Source organism: Zalophus californianus, chromosome 6 (assembly GCF_009762305.2).
Source record: "Zalophus californianus isolate mZalCal1 chromosome 6, mZalCal1.pri.v2, whole genome shotgun sequence".
NCBI classification, from domain to species: Eukaryota; Metazoa; Chordata; class Mammalia; order Carnivora; family Otariidae; genus Zalophus; species Zalophus californianus.
The window spans coordinates 2409467-2427418 of record NC_045600.1 but is presented as its reverse complement, the minus strand read 5'-3'; the positions used below and the strand labels follow the sequence as shown (position 1 = coordinate 2427418).

Here is a 17952-nt window from a genome sequence, read left to right as displayed (position 1 = left end):
ACCCACAGGCCATGTCAGCCTTTAGTTCTGATGCTACATCCGCCGGAGGTTGGGCAGCAGGAATCCTGAGGTTCGGGACTCAGGCCGAGGAGGAGGGTTGCTGGCTGGAACAGTGGCACATGGCCTCCCACAAGGCCAGGCCTGCCTTACTGCTTGGTGGCTGGGTTCTGGGGTAAATGCCCCAGGGACTCCTTCTGATAGAAGAGTCCAGACTTACAAGGATTGGCTTCCTCCTGGAAATCAGGCTGCCATTTGTGAAGTGAGCACCCAGATCCTTTGCCTTGGTGGGTGTTGGAGCCACACAACCTGCACAGCCCAGGGCTGCCTGAAGCTAGAGCTCACCTCCACCTCCAATCAGGGCAGTCAGGGCCCTACCAGACCCCGTGGGGACAAAGACAAACATAGCTGGTCTTCTGCCATCAAGGCGCTTGCCCATGAGCAGACAAGATAGCTCTTGGCCGAAGGGAGACTGTGATGTGCATTTCAGGGGAGAAAGTGAGAAACAGACTTGGGGGTCTAGGCCAGACCTTGAAGGAGGAGAATTTCAACAGATGGAAAGGGCCCTCTGGGGAGGCAGAACAGAATATGCAAAGATGTGGAGACAGTCTGTTTGAATCATATGAATTCGTCATTTTTCTTGGGGGGAAAATGCTCCAATATCAATAATTTCAGATAAATCAACCTCCAGCAGGCACATGGGCAGAGGAAGAGCCCAGTGTAGCTAGACCAGTGGTTCTCAAAATATGTTCCATGGAATCCTAGGGCCCTGAGATCCTTCAGGAGACCTGTGAGGTCAAAATGAGGTCTTTCATTATACTAAAGCACTGTTTGCCCTTTTTAGGGGGTGGACATTTGCACCCATGGCCCAAAAGCCAAGATGGATAAAGCTGCTGGAACCTTGGCCGGCGCCGAGGCAGCGACAATGAATTCTGCTAGTACCCCTCACCATCACGCACTCACAGGAAAAAAAATCCAGTTTCACTTTAAAATGTGTTGATAAAAGAGTACAAATAGTTACTTTTATTAAATCTTAACCCTGAATACACAAATGTTTAATACTCTACATGAAGAAATGCACAGTTCATAGCTAGCCCTTCTACTGACCCGTGAAAGACAGTGGCTGCCCAGAGCAAAAACACTTGCACAACCGACTGTTTGAGTTACAAGCTGAACTAGCCACTTTTTCTATGGAATACGGCTTTTTTTTTTTTAAGATTTTATTTGAGAGAGAGAGAAAGCATGAGCAGGGGGAGGGGCAGAGGGAGAAGCAGACTCCCCGCTGAGCAGGGAGTCTGACATGGGGCTCAATCCCAGGACCCCAGGACATGACCTGAGCTGAAGGCAGACGCTTCACCGACTGAGCCACCCAGGTGTCCCCGGAATACCACTTTTACTTGAAAGAATGACCGATGGACAGACTATTCAGTTGTTGATGGCATTTTCTTTAGAATGGATGATGTGAGCTGGCTGCTTCAAAGTAAACAACGGACAGTATTTGTTGTCAATGATAAAAATTTGAGCCTTCAAGCAAAAAAATCAGGATTTTGGAAAACTTGTGTCTTCCACTGTGAGCCTGGGATTCCCAAAAGCTACAGACTCTCCTGATGAAGCTGATGGCAGTGTGGACAATGGTGCTTTTTGGATAAGGTATGATAAAACGTGCCAACACCTGGATCCACATCACTCTGTGAACTGGTATTTGCCAGGTGACAAACACTTTGATGTCACAAATTCACATATGGGTAGAAGAGCCGTTCAAAGTGCAAGACAGGCCAACAGATTTTACTACAATAGAGCATGCAAATTTCATAAAATTCATCAAGTTGGTTTCAGAATCCATGTCCTAATCTTTAATAAACTACCACCTGTCCAGTTTGGGTCTGGTATCAAAGAAGAATAACAAGTACCGAAAAGAGGCATTAAAATACCCTCGCTTTCCCCAACAGTAACTAGTCTACAAGAGGCTGGACCTTCCTTGCATACTTCAGCCAGAGCATGTCACAATAGATTGAACACAGCAGCAGACATGAGGATCTGTCTCCTGGTAAGCCAGATAAAGGTATTTGCAAAAATATAAAACAGTGACACCCATATTGTTAAGTTTTTTGTTATTATTTCAGCAAATACTTCATTTTTTTCATTTAAAAATCATTATTTGCCGTAATGTTAACATGTCGTGGGTTTATTATTATTTTTAAAAAAATTAACATTTCTAAATATTATTCCTATATAAATACTAATTTATTTCCAAATCTATTCACATATAAATAGTATATATTATCATTTACTTTGTTCATACTTATTTAATAAATACTAATTTTCTATTCTAATGAATTACTACTATTTTTAACAAATACTGTAAGTGAATTACTAAATATTTTTTGGTTTTAATTTCTAATGTGGTAACTCTTAGATATAATACATAAGCTACAGTTCTTTAGTTTCAGTAATCGCTCGGGGTAGAGGGGTCCTGAGACCAAAACGTTTGAGAACTGCTGGCCCAGAGCACAAGGTGATGCCGTGTCTACTGAAAGCAACTGGACCACGCTCCAGCTGTGCCCCTTGACCTGGTTCCCGCCCTGCCCAGGACTGGACCCTCCCCTATCGCCTCCCCTGGAGGAGTGATCTGCAGCCTTGAACCCTTGGTCACCTTGTCCAGAGCTGGGGGTATCAGCAGCAGCAGCAGCAGGAGCTTCCCTTGACCTCAATCTCCTCCTCCAAGTCCACAGAGCTGTATGGCTGCTCCTGCAGGCTGGGGAGCGGGGAGAGGGCTCTGTGCACCCATGAGTGTGTGCAAATGAAATCTAGAGCAGTGTCTTCCAGGGCAACTGGGACACTAGCAGATTCCCCAAGTCCCCACCCACCCTTCCTTCTGGGGACCCCTAGGCAGCCTACCAGGGAGCCCTGGGAATTCTGGGAACAGGTTAGGACAGGGGCACTCCGAGGGTCCAGCCCAATGAAGCTTGGGAGCAGGGAGACCAGCTCCCTTAAGACCCCAGGTGTGACGGTCCTGCACTGCCTACAGTGTTTGCTGGGGACTCTGGGCAAGTTCTTGCCAAGACCCTTGCTCTCTGGCCTCAGTTCCTCCCTATCTGGGAATGGGGGTCAATGAGCTGTGAGACTCCAGCCTAGGGTTCCCAGTGCCTGCCAGCGACTGAACCTCCATACCTGGGGACTTGTGCCTTTGGTGTGGCCATGCCCCCACCTGGGCCCCTGGAAGTACCCCATCTCCGCAGGCTCACCCTCCCCCTCTCTAGCCAACCCCTGCCCCCTATTCTCCCTCATACCTCAAATAACCTGGGACTCTGTCCCTGAAGGAGGCCAGCCAGTCATCCACAGTCTCCCTGCTCTTGTTCTCGCTGGACTGGAAGATCCCCATGATGGGCTCCTGTAGGTTGGCCAAGCCAAGGTCCTGCAGACAGCAGCTGGCGGGTGAGCTCAGACGCTGTGCTCCCAGCCTCCTCTCTCAGGAGGATCTATTTGCCTTACCCACCTGCAGGCCCACACCCTGGGTCTACCCCGCAGACCCCTGGGCCGGCACTGCTGGTCAGTGCTCTCTGGTCCCACTGATGCTACCTCCTGAGCTCCCCACAGGCTGTCCTGGCCTGGGTGGGGGCGGGCTGCCTCCCCCCAGCTGTGACATCCCCACCCCTACCTCACAGCCTTTGCTGTGAAAGCAGGTGGCCCCAGCCTTGTGTGTGGGACTCAAGGCCCAGTGCTGGCAGGCCTGAGTGTGGGTTGGGTGAGGAGAGCACACCCAGCCCAGGCAGGGGGCCAGGAGAGACAAGTACTAGAAAGGGAGAACTAAGCCCCCCAGCACCTGGCCTACCCAAAGGGCCCATGGCTCACCCCATGCTTCATGAAGATGTTGTGCAACTTCCTGGTGTCTGTCTCCACCTGAACCCTGAGGCCCTCCCACTTCCTGGGCTCCAGCGTCCTGAGGTGGGTGGCCAGGGCCTGGATGTACTCCCCAAAGACCAGCATGTGCAAACTTCGCCTGATTCTCTGTTCCCCCAAGAGACAAAGAGATGGAGAGGCCTGAGCAAAAGCTGTCCCAGGACCTGGTCTAGCTGGCCTTCGGGGATGGGGGTGGCGGGCTGCTACACAGACTCCTCTCGCATGGGCCTGGCAGGGGCCTGTCCCCACCACCAGGCAGATGGAACCCCTAACCCCCGGGGGTGCAGGGGTTCCTGCCTCAGCTTCTCGGCAAGTCAGTCACCCCCGAGTCGGCCTCCTACCTTGTACATGGGAGTGGAGTGCATGTTGGGGCAGCCCTCCAGGCCTTGCCACAGGGACTGCAGAGCTCGAACCAGATGCTTGTCCTTCTTCCCAAAGTGGCCCCTCGGCAGACTCTGAGGACCAGAGGGTCGGACGTCATGGAGGCCCAAAGCGCCCAGCTGGCTGTGCTCTCTCCCACCCTTGCCTGGTCTCCTCCAGCCTTGTGGCCCCCACCTCTCCCCACTGGGCGCACAGTCCTGGACCAGAAGGGCCCACACTGAGGGAGCCAGAGGCTCATCCCCTGTCTGTCCCAAAGCTCTATCCACTCTCCTCCTGCTGACTCCTGGGAGCACCCCAGATTCAAACTGCAGCCCTTGACTTGAGCTCTTCCCTGGAGCCCTCCCAAGTCCTCCTGGGTATCTCCCCTTTCCCCCTTGGTCCCCACAGGACCATAGCCTGGCAACGGACCTCGATGATGCTTTCTCCCTCCAGATCAGACTCCTGAGACATGGGACAAGGGCCTGCTCAGTTCTCAGTGGACACCAGAGGGGACGGGCAGAGGGGGCAACGCCAGCCCCCTCGGTGTTTAACCAGGGAACCCGAGCAAGTCCCATGCCCACTATACCGCAGCCCCCGGTGCCCCATCTGCATGATGCAGCCTCATCAGCAACATCTGTAAAACATGGCGCCAAGTCCAATGGCTGCCTGGAGCTCTGTGTAGAGAAGGACCCTGCAGCTCCATATGGACGAGAATAGAATGCTAGAATTGATTAGTAATGTCTGCCACGGCCCAGGGTGAGGCAAGGCAGTACGTCGGCCATCCTGGGAGGGCATGACCTCTCTGGGTCTTCCCAGGAGCTCAAATCTCTGTGGAAAATCCAATGGCAGATGTCTCAGGAGCCGGGGCCCACAGTGGAAAATGAATCACTGGATAGAGCTGCAGGAATGGAGACCCGCCCACCACCACCTACCATCTTCCACCCAGGAAGCCCCATGAGGACAAGGCCCTGAACCCCAGATTTGAACAGGAAGTGCCTTCCTGTGGTTTCCACATCCTACGAGGCCACCCTGCCCTCTCAAGACTTCAGCTCTGGGGCCAGCCCCTGGGTATCCTCAGGGACCTCATTCTCTGGTGTGTGTGGCAGCCACAGTTCAGGGGAGACAAAGATGGGCAGGTACAGAGACTCTGGGACGCGGTGACGGGACTTCACCTGCCTGGGGATGCACTGGGGTCAGAGCCAGGGTCAGGGGAAGGGGGAGTTGTCAGGCCTCAGCTGGCCTGGCCGGAGCGGTTTCACAGGTGGAGAAAGGAAGAGGGGACAAAGGGAGATGCCCTCAGTGAGGAGGGAGCCAGACCTCAGAAAAGGTGGAGAGGCCAAGCCCAGCCCAGCCCACCCACAGGGACAGGGCCCCTCCCTCAGGCCACAGGGCAGAGCCAGCCCTGCCCTTCTGCTCCAGACAAAGGCCTGACCAGGCGGCCTGACCAGGAACTGATCAGCACCTGATCGGTACCTTGCCCTGTCACCCCAGCAAAGGCTCTGCTGGGCTGCGCACAAGTCCAGGGAGACACAGGCAGGTGCCTCCTGCCTAGGTTCTCTGGGAGCAGAAAAGACCCCACACCAGGGCTGGGGCAGGGGGTGGCGTCACCTGGCACAAGGTTCTGACTCTAGGCAGGAGGTGGTCCTGGCTGTGGTCCTCAATGACATGGATGGTGCCTTGCACAGCAGGGCCCGGGTCTGCCAGCAGAACATGTTCCTGGCTCAGCTCCTGCCACGTTTCCCTGGTGGGGCAACCAAAGGGGTCCATGGGGCCTGGCCCAGAGCCTGCCACAGCCCCAGGCTGCATACCAGCCACACCGGTGCCCCTCTGTGCACCCTTGGACGCTCCCTCATTTCTGATGCTGTTGCTGTCTATCTCATCCACTGTTTTTTCTGACTGTATTTACAGACTTGTATTCACGTGGCTTAAAACGCAAAAGGTACAGTGGAAAAGTCCTCTCCCAGAGGCAGCCAGTGCTGTTGGCACCTGTTGTTTCCCTATGAAATGGTGCCATTCTGTACACACACCGGGGTTGTTAGCCCCGCTTTTCTCACAGGTGGTCCGCATGGACCTGCCGCCTAGCCTGCCTGCTCCCACTGGCCCCGGCCGCTCCCCGACACACCCACTGGCCCCGCCCACGCCCGGGCCGCACCCCCACACACCCACTGGCGCCGTGCTGCAACCCTGACACACCCACTGGCCCCGCCCACGCCCGGGCCGCACCCCCACACACCCACGGGCCCCGCCCACACCTGGCACACCTGAGGATGCCCAGTTTGCCCCACGTGCACCTCGGGGGCCTTGGCGGCAGCGTTCTGCTGGAGGAACTGGACAGCCTCCGCCTGGTACCTGCAGTGGAGGATGGAGATGAGCCCCTCCCACCAGCCCAGCCCCCCAGGCCGGCCCCACCCAGCTAGGACCCGAGGACTTGCTCCCTCCCCACTTCACTGCTGCTTCTTCGCAGAATCACAGATGTGGGTGACAGCAACTGAGGTGTCAGCAAGGCAGCGAGGGCTGGCTTTGTGCCTTGGGCTGGCTCTGTGCCAGGCCCTGCAGCCAGATGCTTCCTAAGGGCCTTTTCATTTAATGCTTTCAGTGACCATTTGTGATAGATGCTTCCAGAACAGGATGGGAGTGTTTTTTTCCTGTGGCCTTGGGAACTGCAGAGAATGCTGCATTTGAGAGGCCTAGCCCTCCCGTTCCCCGCAGTGAAGGAAGAGGAGGGATGGGAGGCAGTGCTCCCAGAGCCGGGCTGGCCCCCCACCCAGAGAGTCCGGGTGAGGCCTGGGGGTGCTGAGCTCTCGGGAAGGGGAGGCTGGCACCCCACGCCTGGGCTGGGCCACTGAAGCTGCCCCAGAGCAGGGAGCAGGGAGAGGGTCAGGGACAGCACACTGCTCCCCAAAGGCAGGAAAAAAGGGGTGCTCTCACCTGTCCCAAGAACATGGATCAACCTGGCCGCCCAGCCACATTTTCTTAAACATTTAAAACCTGGCTGATTTCACCGAAAAATCCCCACGTCTGGTTTCTCTTAAGTAACCTGCTTCATGTTTGCCCATAATGGAGCCCATCCCAGGTGAACACAGCTACTCTGAAGGCCCCAGAGGGAGGAGCCTCGTGATGGGCTCTACACAGTGCTTCCTCTGAAACAGGAGCAGCCCACAATACTGACTCCAGCCCCAGCCCAGCAGGAAAGAGGCAGGGTCCCCACCCAAACCCTGAGGCCGGGGCAGAGCTGGGTGTGTGGTTCAGGGGTCTGATGGGAAAACCAGAGGAACGGGGAGGTGGGTAATGTAACCGAGACAATATTTTAATGAAATTTTTTTAAACGATTTTATTTATTTATTTGAGAGAGAGAGAATGAGATAGAGAGAGAGCACGAGAGGGAAGAGGGTCCGAGGGAGAAGCAGACTCCCCGCCGAGCAGGGAGCCCGACGCGGGACTCGATCCCGGGACTCCAGGATCATGACCTGAGCCGAAGGCAGTCGCTCAACCAACTGAGCCACCCAGGCGCCCTTTAATGGAATATTTTTAAAAATCAAAATCAGTCCAAAACATCCATCATGAGCAAAACACCAAATTTTAAATAAAGACAGAATTCGACCCTGTAGGTTCATGACGCCCCTCCTGGGCTTCCCCCTAATCCCAGTCCTGCTGTCTGGTGTGGGAGCCACAGCCCCACGTGGTGTTTAAAGTTCAATTAATTAAAAGTAAAATAAAATTACTTAATAACTAAATAAATTACAAGTAAATAAAATTTAACTGTGGTCCCTCTGTGGAACCAGCTCGAGAGCCACACGAGGCCAGAGCACCGTGTCAGACGCCGCCGCCATGGGGCATTTCCAGAGCCAGACTGGGAGCACCCAAAGCTGATGCTAGAACCTTCCCCTGCTTCGTGAGATGGCCAAGCACCTGGTAGCCAGCGGTTGGAGGCCTGGTCAGCACTCTAACTGGGGTTCGGTGGACCCAGCCACCCATGCCTCCTTCTGTGGGCAAGGACCACCTTTTCACTTACCTTTTCAGAAACTCTGAAAATGTTTCCAGAACCACCGCTTGCACCTGGCTAGTGACAGGTAGTCCCATGGGTTGTACTGCATTCATGCTTTCTTTCAGCAGCTGTCAGTCAAAGCAAGTGGGTTCTCAGGGGCCCCCAGGGGTCACAGAGCCAGTGGACCCTAGGAGAATGTGTCCTCCCCCAACTTTGTGCCTGACACAGCTGTCCTTGCAGGAAAGGCTGGTGTGCACAGGCCACCACCACACGTGTACCACTATGCAGATGGCACAGAACAGACACCTCCCGCCAGGCCCTCACTGCCCCTCCCAACCCCCCCACCATCTTGCCAGGCCTCTCTCCCTGGAGCCCTCCACCGTGTCCTGCCATGAGCCAGCCTGCACAACATCCTCCTCTCCATGCATGGCTAGGCTTCTCCCGTTTAGCCCAGAGGCTGCCCCAGCCCCACCTGAAGCTGCCAACTCCCCACTGACACTGAACAGTGCTGCTTGGTGTAAAGGCATGAGGACGCTTAACATCCGCTCCTTTTCTCCCTCCGACCCTGAGCCGTCAAGGGAAGCAATAGAAACCCCCAGCACCGAATCCTCTGAAAAAAAAAAAAAAAAAGCCCCCACCCCCCCGCCGCCACCACCACACACGCTGGTGGCCTCTCCTCCCGGGCCAAACATCCTTCACCCCAGTGGGCTGCTCGACCCTCTCCCCGAGGTGTCCCCGGACACTGGTCCCAGTGTAGGTCCTACCTGAGGCCTGAGCAGGCTCATGAGCTGAGACATTCCGGGAAGAGGCCTCCCCAGAACATATGCCCTGCAGCCCTGCACTGGGGGCCCACTTGCCTCTGCCCGTCGCCCTCAAACACTGACGCTTCGATGCCCAGAGCCCCGCCCTCCACCGTGCCACCCATCCTGGCTGCACACGCACCCCACCCCCCATCACCCATCGCCCCCCAGACCCCAGTCCTTCCAGGCCCCCTCCCAGCCTGGCCGGGTGCTCAGGAAGGGGCCAGGGACCCCACGTGGCAGGCTGGGAAGGTTTGGACGGATGCGTACCTGGAAGATTTCGAGAAACGCTGGGTAGGAACACTGGGCTCACTTTTTCCGATCCCAGATCAGGACTCTTTCGACACGCTTTGCCAACTCTTCCTGCCCAGAAAACAGTAAAAGCAACTTCTATCCCCACACTCCTCTCTGGAGCACGTCAGGTCCAGCCCCGACTGAGGACTCGGAGGGTGACACCCAGAGCCAGCCCAGGGACCAGCAGCCTGAAATCCGCCCCCAGGGACCCAGTTCCAAGTAAACCCCCTCTTTCACAGCCTCCAGCCCTCCGTCCATCACGGGTGGTCTGTGAAGCACCTTCTGGACACACCCTCCTCCTCATTCCTGGCAGGTCCTCCCCGGGGCCCCAGCCACTCATTCACGGCCTGGAGGGGAGGGGGATGACGAGCAGCTACCACTGCTGGGCAGCCAGAGCCCTTCCGTGGGCGAGACCTAAGAGGGGTGCCCAGAGACCCACAGCCTGGGGGGCACCAGGGAGACCCGGGGTACTGGGGACCAGCTCCCGGCCAAAAATCTAAGTGTGACCTCGTGAGCCCGACCACAGGCAATGACAAAAGGCTGTCTCTGGCAGGTTCCCAGGGAAGGCTGCCCTCCTCACCTGGGCTTGCGGCACGGCCAGTGCCGTGAGGTCTGAGGGGGCCTCAGGCTGACTGTCCCCTGCTCCCATGCAGATCTCCCTCCTAGCCCAGGCACCTCCATCCAGAGGCCTGCTTACTGGGGGCCCTGGGCAGGCCACGGCCTCCTTATTTGGAGAAGGGGACAGCCTAGAAGCCAATTTTCTCCACCGACTCAGCACTCAGTACTTTCCCACACCTAGCCCTGCCCATGTCATACCCTGCCCTCGTCCACCAAGCAGCAGGAAGCTGTGTCTGGCCGCCTGGGCCGGGAGAGGATCCTGACGCCACATCCAGCTGATGCTAGCCCTCGCCTGGCCCAGGTGCCAGGGATGGGACAGGCATCACTCCCGCTAAGCCTCTTGCCAGACACAGAAGGAAGCCTACATGGTCACGTTCGTTCTGGCCACCTGTCTGAATGGACCACTCGACACCCAGCACAGCCCTTGACAGGTGGGGTGTGGAAGTGCAGGAAATGCTAAGCCCTGTCTTCCTTCATTCAGCCCAGACTGCAACTCCACAGTTTCAGGGGAACCCTGAAGGACAGGGGAACTCAAAACCCAGGTGTTTCAAGGAGACAGAGTTTGCAACCAAGGAAAAGCCTAAGCATTTATATACCAGTTAGTGGAAAGTTCCAGCAAAATCAATACTGATTCTTTACTGCACTGAGAAACTAAGCTTTCTCAGTCTGTTAGCTAGGAAAGGCAGAGAGCTTCCTTCCCTGTATCCCGAACATCTCCTCCACCGGTCCCCATGACTCTTGACATGTCTGTACCAAGACCAAGAACGCTGGTACAGGTTTTCCTCCTACAGGAAATCACGTTGGTAAAAACGATCACAGTAGGAGATTGTGATGTCCCCTTGAGTCCTCACTGTGTCTGCCGTGGATTAACCGCGTGCACCCATCTTGGGGCAGCTGGCTTTCCGCCTGAGGCTCACTGGCCCTGCTCTGTAGCCACTGGCATGGAAGAAGCCAGACCGCCCTCACTGGTCAAGGCAGCGACCTCCGGTCGGGTGCTCTCCCTATGGGCCCGCTAGATGACGTTCCTCCCACCTCAGAGCCACGGCCACTGTTATTTCCCACGTGACAGTGCTCAAGGGCCAGAATCAACACAGCAGCACCCACCCCCCCAGCCCCACCACCCAGGGCCCACCCTGGCCCAGCCCCTTGCCTGCTGCGCCCCAGATGCCAGACGAGGAGGCCTCTGGGTGACGGATACTCCTGGATCCATTTACCTGGATCAGCCCCACCAGCTTCTTCTGCATTTGGGACATCCAGGTAACAAACATTATGGGGTCCAACAGGTGCCCGACCGTGGGCTCCTGAGAGGTCGGAGGTGCTTTCACAAGTGTCTCCCTATTGGGTTGGAAGGAGCCATGAGGGGCAAAGAGCTGAGCTGGGGCTGGGGTGTGGAGGACAGCTCGGCGCTAAGGGCAGTGGACCCCAGGCTGGGCCTCGCTCCCTCCCTAGCCTGTGCTGGCCGCCCCCACCCCTGCACAAGGCCCAGTGACTGGAGAGGGCAGCTGGGGTTGAGAAATGGGAGCAAGAGGCTCTGTTGGTATAGACAAGTCTCAGTGGTCATACACACACACTCTAACGCGCTAACACACCCATACACATACTACGCAACAGACACACTGGCACGCACTAACACATGCGTGTGCATGCACTGTCCCCAAGGCCAGCTGTGTCCACCCTTCTCCGACCACCAGTCCTGCCCAGGTGGCCCCTCCAAGTCTCTCTGTTGATCACAGCCCTGGCCTGAGGACCCTCACCCAGAGCAGTGGCCTCACCCAGCACCCCAAGGTCCCCAGGAGGACTCACCCCGGATGCCCAAACAAGTTCGTCTTGCGCCAGGTGTACAGGACTTGACAGCTTTTCAAGTTGGTGCCGCAGGAGTGTGTGAGCTCAGAGAGGCAGCTGAGGAGCACTTCCTGGAAGTACATCCTGTAGACCTCCCAGAGGCAGGTCCCCAATCGGCTTGCCCGCGGGGACCCCAGGCCCTGTCTCACAGCTTTGTCTAGCTTCTCCAGGTATGGGTCCAGCTGGTCCTTGGGGCCCAGGGTGGGCACTCGGGCCCAGCATCGTTTCTCAGCAGCTCCTCCAGCTGACCAGCCCACGGGGCAACACCACTGTCCTGGAGGGCGCCGGCCTCTCAGCTCTGGTGCTTGTCCTGTGTCCACCCCACAGTGGTCAGCACTGCCTGGAGCTTCAGCTCCAGCTCCTGGCTGGGCCCAGGGCCCTCCAGAGCCTGCTGGATGACCTGCCACATGCTCTGGGCCACAGCCTGGTACTGGGGGCCACAGTCCTGCCCTTCCTCTGCCAACATCGAGATGCTCTGGTAGGCCTCCAAGAACCGCCCCTCCTGGACCAACTCGAGGGATCCTGGAAGAAAGGAACCCGAAAGAATGGCTCAGCGGGGGGCTTGAAAGACCCGGAGATCTGGGGAGGGGGAGAGGTGCCTGCCCTGGACCCTTCACTGTAATTTCTGACAGGAGTAGGGTGGAGATGGGCTGAGCTATACGGAACTCATCCATCAGAGGAACCACCAAGAGGACCAGGAGGAGGTTTCAAGAGGCTTTGGGAGCGAAGTTCCTTGTGGCCAGTCAGGATCAGAAGGCCACAGGTTTGTTACAATGTTTGCAGAAGACCAGTAGGCTTTCCACTGTGTCAGCTTTGGAGTAGAAAAACGTTAACACCCAGCTGTGAGCTCCCAGGGCTATGCATGGTCCATACCTTCATCAGCTGTGGGTTTGTTAACCCAACATGGAGACAGCAAAGGCACTTTCCCCACCAGAGGCACAGAGAGGGAGGTCCAGCAGACTTAGTAGAAAATTTCTAGCAAGGGGTGCTCAGTAGGAATGCACTTCAGGACCACCTGGAGGGCTCATTCCAGCCCAGATTGAAATGTGCATTTCCTTTTTTAATTTTTTGGGTTTTTTTTTTTAAGATTTTATTTATTCATTTGACAGAGAGACACAGCGCGAGAGGGAACACAAGCAGGGGGAGTGGGAGAGGGAGAAGCAGGCCTCCTTTGGAGCAGGGAGCCCGATGCGGGGCTCGATCCCAGGACCCCTGTGATCATGACCTGAGCCGAAGGCAGACACTTAATGACTGAGCCACCCAGGCACCCCTGGAATGTGCATTTCTGACAGGTTCCCAGGAGGTGCTAATGGTGCCGGTCCTGGACCTCCTGCTCTGCCCGGGTTTGCACCCCAGAGGAGCCTCAGCAAGACTCTCCAGCCTGTAACTGCAGAAGGCAGGCGCCAGTGAGACTCAAAACCAAAAGAGGAATTGGTGGGCAGGATGGTCCAAAGCACTTGAGCACTTGGACACCAATTCTTCTGGACTTCAACTTGAAAGGGCATTTTGAACTTTAACTTCTGGAAATTTCGAAATGAGAGGGCAGTTATATTTCAAGTTGGGGCTCAGAGCGCCTTTCTGTTGTCAAGGGCAAATGCATGTCCTCCCCTTTCCTATTCCTCCTTTCTGACAGCTGGAATGTACATGTAATGCCAGGACCTGGGCAGCCATCCTGGGCCATGAGACAGGAACACCATGTGGAGGAGAGTGGAGGAGTACAATGGAGAGGTCTGGGTCTCTGAGCACCGAGGAGTCCTGAACCACCTACTCAAATCTTCCATGAAAGAAGCAAATTTTATCTTGCTTTATCTTAAGCCACTAGTTCATTGGATCTCTCAGTGAAAGCAGCTGAACTTATAATAATACAAAGAATTGAGGAGTGGAATGTGGGATGGAAATTATTTTGAACCAAAACAGGACAGCCTTCCATGGCATGTAACTATTTTGAGGGTGAAGAGTCCCTACCCACTTCTCATAGATAGCAACTTGTTGATAGTAATTAATTAGATCAGACTTGACACTAGGAACTGTACGTGCTGGAACCTCTGTGGTTTTACCAGGCGCAGGGCTGCTCGGACATCATTCCCCTTCCTTCCAGAGCTGCCCATCCAGCAGGGCAGCCTCAAGCCACACGTGGCTACTGAGCCCTTGAAATGTCAAAACTGAGCTGTGCTGTCAGTGTAGACCACACACGAGATTTCAAAGACTTAGCGGGGGGAAAAAAAAAAAGAATGTGAAATATCTTAATTCTAATATTGATGGAATGTTGAAACATGTTGAAATACTATGTCAGCTACATTGGGCTAAATAAAATATTTTCCTAAAATTAATTTCACCTATTTCTTTTTACATTTTAACTGTGATTCCTGAAAATGGCTCCCGCTCTATTTCCCTGGGCAGCACTAACTACTCTAGAGCACGCTTGCCCCTCTCCCTCCAACAAGGAGCTCCTGTTTATCCTGCACCAACCTGGCTGTTTTCTGGGTAGGGGGCCATCATCCCCCTACCCAAAAACAGAACAGCTGCCCTTACAAAGTCCTGAGGTCTCCCGGGCTTCCTACAAACATGGCTGCGTTGGCTACCATTTCTTTAGCAAAGATACTGGGGGGGTGGGTTAGGCAGGCAAAGGCAGACATGGGGGGGGTCCACTGTTGCGTCCACACCCGCCCCATGCAGGCCCATCGAGCTATGCAGAGCGTGGCTGCTCCCGACCACCTGACCATCTCTTGGCATCACAGGCCAGCAACACGTGGGGCCAGCGACATCTGGCCTAAGAAAAAAAGTGAAATGCACCTGAAAAGTGACCATCCTGGCAAGGCTGGCCCGATGTCATGAGGCACAGGGCTAGTGTGGATGTGGGAGACCCTCAAAGATCCCATCACCTGTGAATCAACTGATAAACACTTGTCCCCTCTTGGGTGACAATGCCAGATGCCAGAGATAGGCAGCTGGTGACACCTCATCCCCCCCCATGACTCCACACTCTTATTGCAATTCTGCAACTTCCCACTGACCTCAGGGAAAATCTGAAGCGTTTTCTCTTCAGGAAAACATGCCCTAGATTATAAAGGTACCAGCTCCGCCCACAAACCCACTGCGGACCAGAGCCTTAATAACCAGCCCAGCCCCAGCCCTGCTGTTCCACGCAAGGTCATTTATCGAGCTTTTGTGTGTGTGGACCCATGCTGGGTCATGGCAACACAAATAAGACACTCCACACACAGCTCCACCTCCATCCCAGGCCCCTCCTCTCCCTCCTGCAGCCCTAGAGCCTGGGGTACAAGTAGCAGCCAGCTCTGCCGGCCTGGATTTGAACCGTGACCACCTCACCTGCTGTGGGCCCCTGGGCAAAGGGCTCCACCCCCTGAGCTGTGGTTTCCTCGGCTTTGAAACGGTAAGGTGCGTCTCACAGGTGTGATGACTATGGGCTGGTTCACTCTGCTTTGGTCCTTCTCTTGCTCCCCGGCACTGTGTCAGAGCCCCCATGGGCTCAGCAGCCCACCCCAGCCCCATGGCAGCCCGCTGCGTGGTGGGTAGTGGTGGTCAGCAAGCCAGCCCCGCTCACGTAGGATCCCCCAGACATGGGAAGGAGGCATCTTCCCACTGTGCCTGGTCCCCTCCAGGCGCCCAGAGTGACATCCAGGAGGCTGGCATATGCAGTAAATATTAAACAAAAGGATAAATACGGGAGCAAAAAAAAATGAAGGAACAGGAAAAAGGTTCCTGCCAGATATAAAGGTGAGACCCAGGGACGCCTGGGTGGCTCAGTTGGTTAAGCGTCTACCTTCCGCTCAAGTCATGATCCCGGGGTCCTGGGATTGAGCCCCGCATCGGGCTCCCTGCTCCGCGGGGAGCCGGCTTCTCCCTCTGCCTGCTGCTCCCCCTGCTCATGCTCGCTCTTGCTCACTCTCTCTCTCAAGCAAATAAATAAATAAATAAATAAATAAATATTTAAAAGAAATATATAAGGCAAGACCCATACCTTTGGAAGTTTCTGTCAGATGAACAGAAACTGGGGTTCTTTATTTCTGTGAAACACTCCCAGAAACTTTGCAATCTTCCTTCTGGGCTTCGGAGGATGGCCTTTGGGCTGCTGCCTCGGGTGCCCCTGAGCCTCACTAGGCAGGATTTGTTGGTGCTCGCTGCCTGCTTCTTTTCCTTCCAGCCTGGGTTTCTCCTTGCCCCAGCAGCCCTTTCTTTTCACCTGGTCCATCTCTCTGCCTTTGCACCTGACAGCAGCCTGGCCCCACAGACACCCTCTCAAGGTTTGCAAGTCGTGGGGTCTTATCTATCTCCATGAACAAAAGAAATAAATGGGAGGAAGCTGGTGACGGCCAGAGAAATTTCCTCTGTATCTAAAAATATGGATGTTGGGACACCTGGGTGGCTCAGTCGTTAAACGTCTGCCTTCGGCTCAGGTCATGATCTCAGGGTCCTGGGATCGAGCCCCGCATCGGGCTCCTTGCTCGGCGGGAAGCCTGCTTCTCCCTCTCCCTCTGCCTGCCCCTGCCTCTGCTTGTGCACGCTCCCTCAAATAAATAAATAAATCTTTTTTTAAAAATGTGAAACCCTTCTCAGATTTGTGTGTCACCATCATGCAGGGGCCGTGCTAGTCTTCTCTGTAACATTCCACTTTTAGTATAAGTGCTGCTGAACTGAGAGCTCTTTTTTTTATTATGGTAAAACACGCACAACACAAGAGTTACCATTCTAATCATCTATAAGTGTGCCGTTCAGTGGTGTGGAGTAATACCCATTAACTAAGTTGTGCAATTGTCACCACCATCCATCTCCAGAACTTTTTGGTCATTGCAAACAAAAACTGTCCCCATTAAACAGGAACCCCCATCCCCCCTGCCCCAGTCCCTGGCGCCCGCTCCCCTACTTTCTGTCTCTGGGACTCTGACCCTTCTAGGGACCTCACAGCAGTGGAATCATGTGGTATTTGTCCTTCTGTGACTGGCACCATGTCCTCGAGCTTCATCCATGCTGTAGCGGAGCTCCCTTCCTTTTTAAGGCTGAGTAATACTCCCCCATGTGCACGGACCACTCCTCTGTTTAAGCACTCATGTGTCGATGGACACAGGCTGCTTCCACCTTTTGGCTCCTGTGAATAGTACTGCTCTGAACACAGGCGTGCAAACGTCTGTTCAAGTCCCTGCTTTCAGTCTCTGGCTGTGGTTTCTTTTTTGCTGACAAAGGCATGATCACCGCTGTGGTTCTTGAAAGCTTCTCTCTCCTTGGAAGCACTCACTGCCCAGGCCGGTGGTTGGCAGCTTGGGGGGTGCTATTCTGTTGGCCACACACCCCTTAGCTGCAGTCTCCTCTCTCTCCCGGCTCCATAGCATGACTTCCAGAAAGCACTGGACGTCTCCACATTCTAGTGGCCAAGGGCCGGCCACCAAAATGGCATGTTGATTATTTTAAATGAAAACTACTTGGGAAGGTCCCTCAGACCCCCGTCTGTCCCCTGAAAGCGGGCAGTAAGTCTCCCATATGAAAGGCACCCTGTCAGTAAGTAAAAAGACACCCTCGTCACCAGAGATCGGAAATTCAGAGCCAAGAAGGCCATATAAACAGCCGTGTTACTTTTTGCTAATTTCCTACTTTGGTCCAAATTCTGCTTAGAATTCCTTACAAGGCAAAGCTCCCAAACACCTGTTTTCTTTATACTGAGAATTCCCCACAAATTGAGCGTTTCTTTGTCCAAAATGTATGAAAACCACCCGTCTTGGTCACTTGTTTAGGTCTCAGTTTTATCAGGCCTCTGTGCACACAGAACAAAACTTTGCGTTTTTTTCTCCTGTCGATCTGTCTCATGTCACTTTAATCATCCGTCCAGCTGGAAGCCGTGAGGGTGGAGAAGAATTTTTCCTTCCCGACAACACACCTCCCTCCAAATCCCCTCCCCCACCAAGGCAGCCGGGTCCCATCTTTCTTCGAACCAGGCTTCACAGCACAATCCCGCAGGCCTTATCATGAGGGACTCCATTCAACATTCTAGAACAGTCCTCTATTTCTAGAACAGTGCCCAGGTTCCCAAGGACCACTCTGGCTTATTTGCATTCCCTGCGTTCATTACTTCCTGCTCACAGAGACAGTGACACACACTTTACTACGGGACACAGCTTACAGAACACACCGAGTTCTCGGGAT

At 54.7% G+C, this 17952-nt stretch overlaps 1 protein-coding gene and 1 non-coding gene across 3 annotated transcripts in view; both read right to left on the bottom strand.

Moving 5' to 3' along the window:
• Nucleotides 1-7728: 7728 nt before the first annotated feature.
• The window catches only part of LOC113909454, a 37099-nt gene continuing 26875 nt past the window's right edge, over nucleotides 7729-17952 (bottom strand). The window contains exons 4-8 of one of the 2 annotated variants that reach the window (XM_027570615.2): nucleotides 11758-12318; nucleotides 11169-11289; nucleotides 9313-9405; nucleotides 8270-8370; nucleotides 7729-7769 (exon numbers count right to left, since the gene is read on the bottom strand). In XM_027570615.2, coding sequence (XP_027426416.1) covers nucleotides 9352-9405; nucleotides 11169-11289; nucleotides 11758-12318 — 736 coding nt within the window. In that variant the 3' untranslated portion in view covers nucleotides 7729-7769; nucleotides 8270-8370; nucleotides 9313-9351. The remainder of the gene's footprint in view (nucleotides 7770-8269; nucleotides 8371-9312; nucleotides 9406-11168; nucleotides 11290-11757; nucleotides 12319-17952) is intronic. The other variant, XR_003515743.2, reaches the window with a different exon arrangement.
• On the bottom strand, nucleotides 16353-16461 carry LOC113910626. The gene has a single exon (XR_003516137.1). It is a non-coding gene; the product is annotated as a U6 spliceosomal RNA (small nuclear RNA).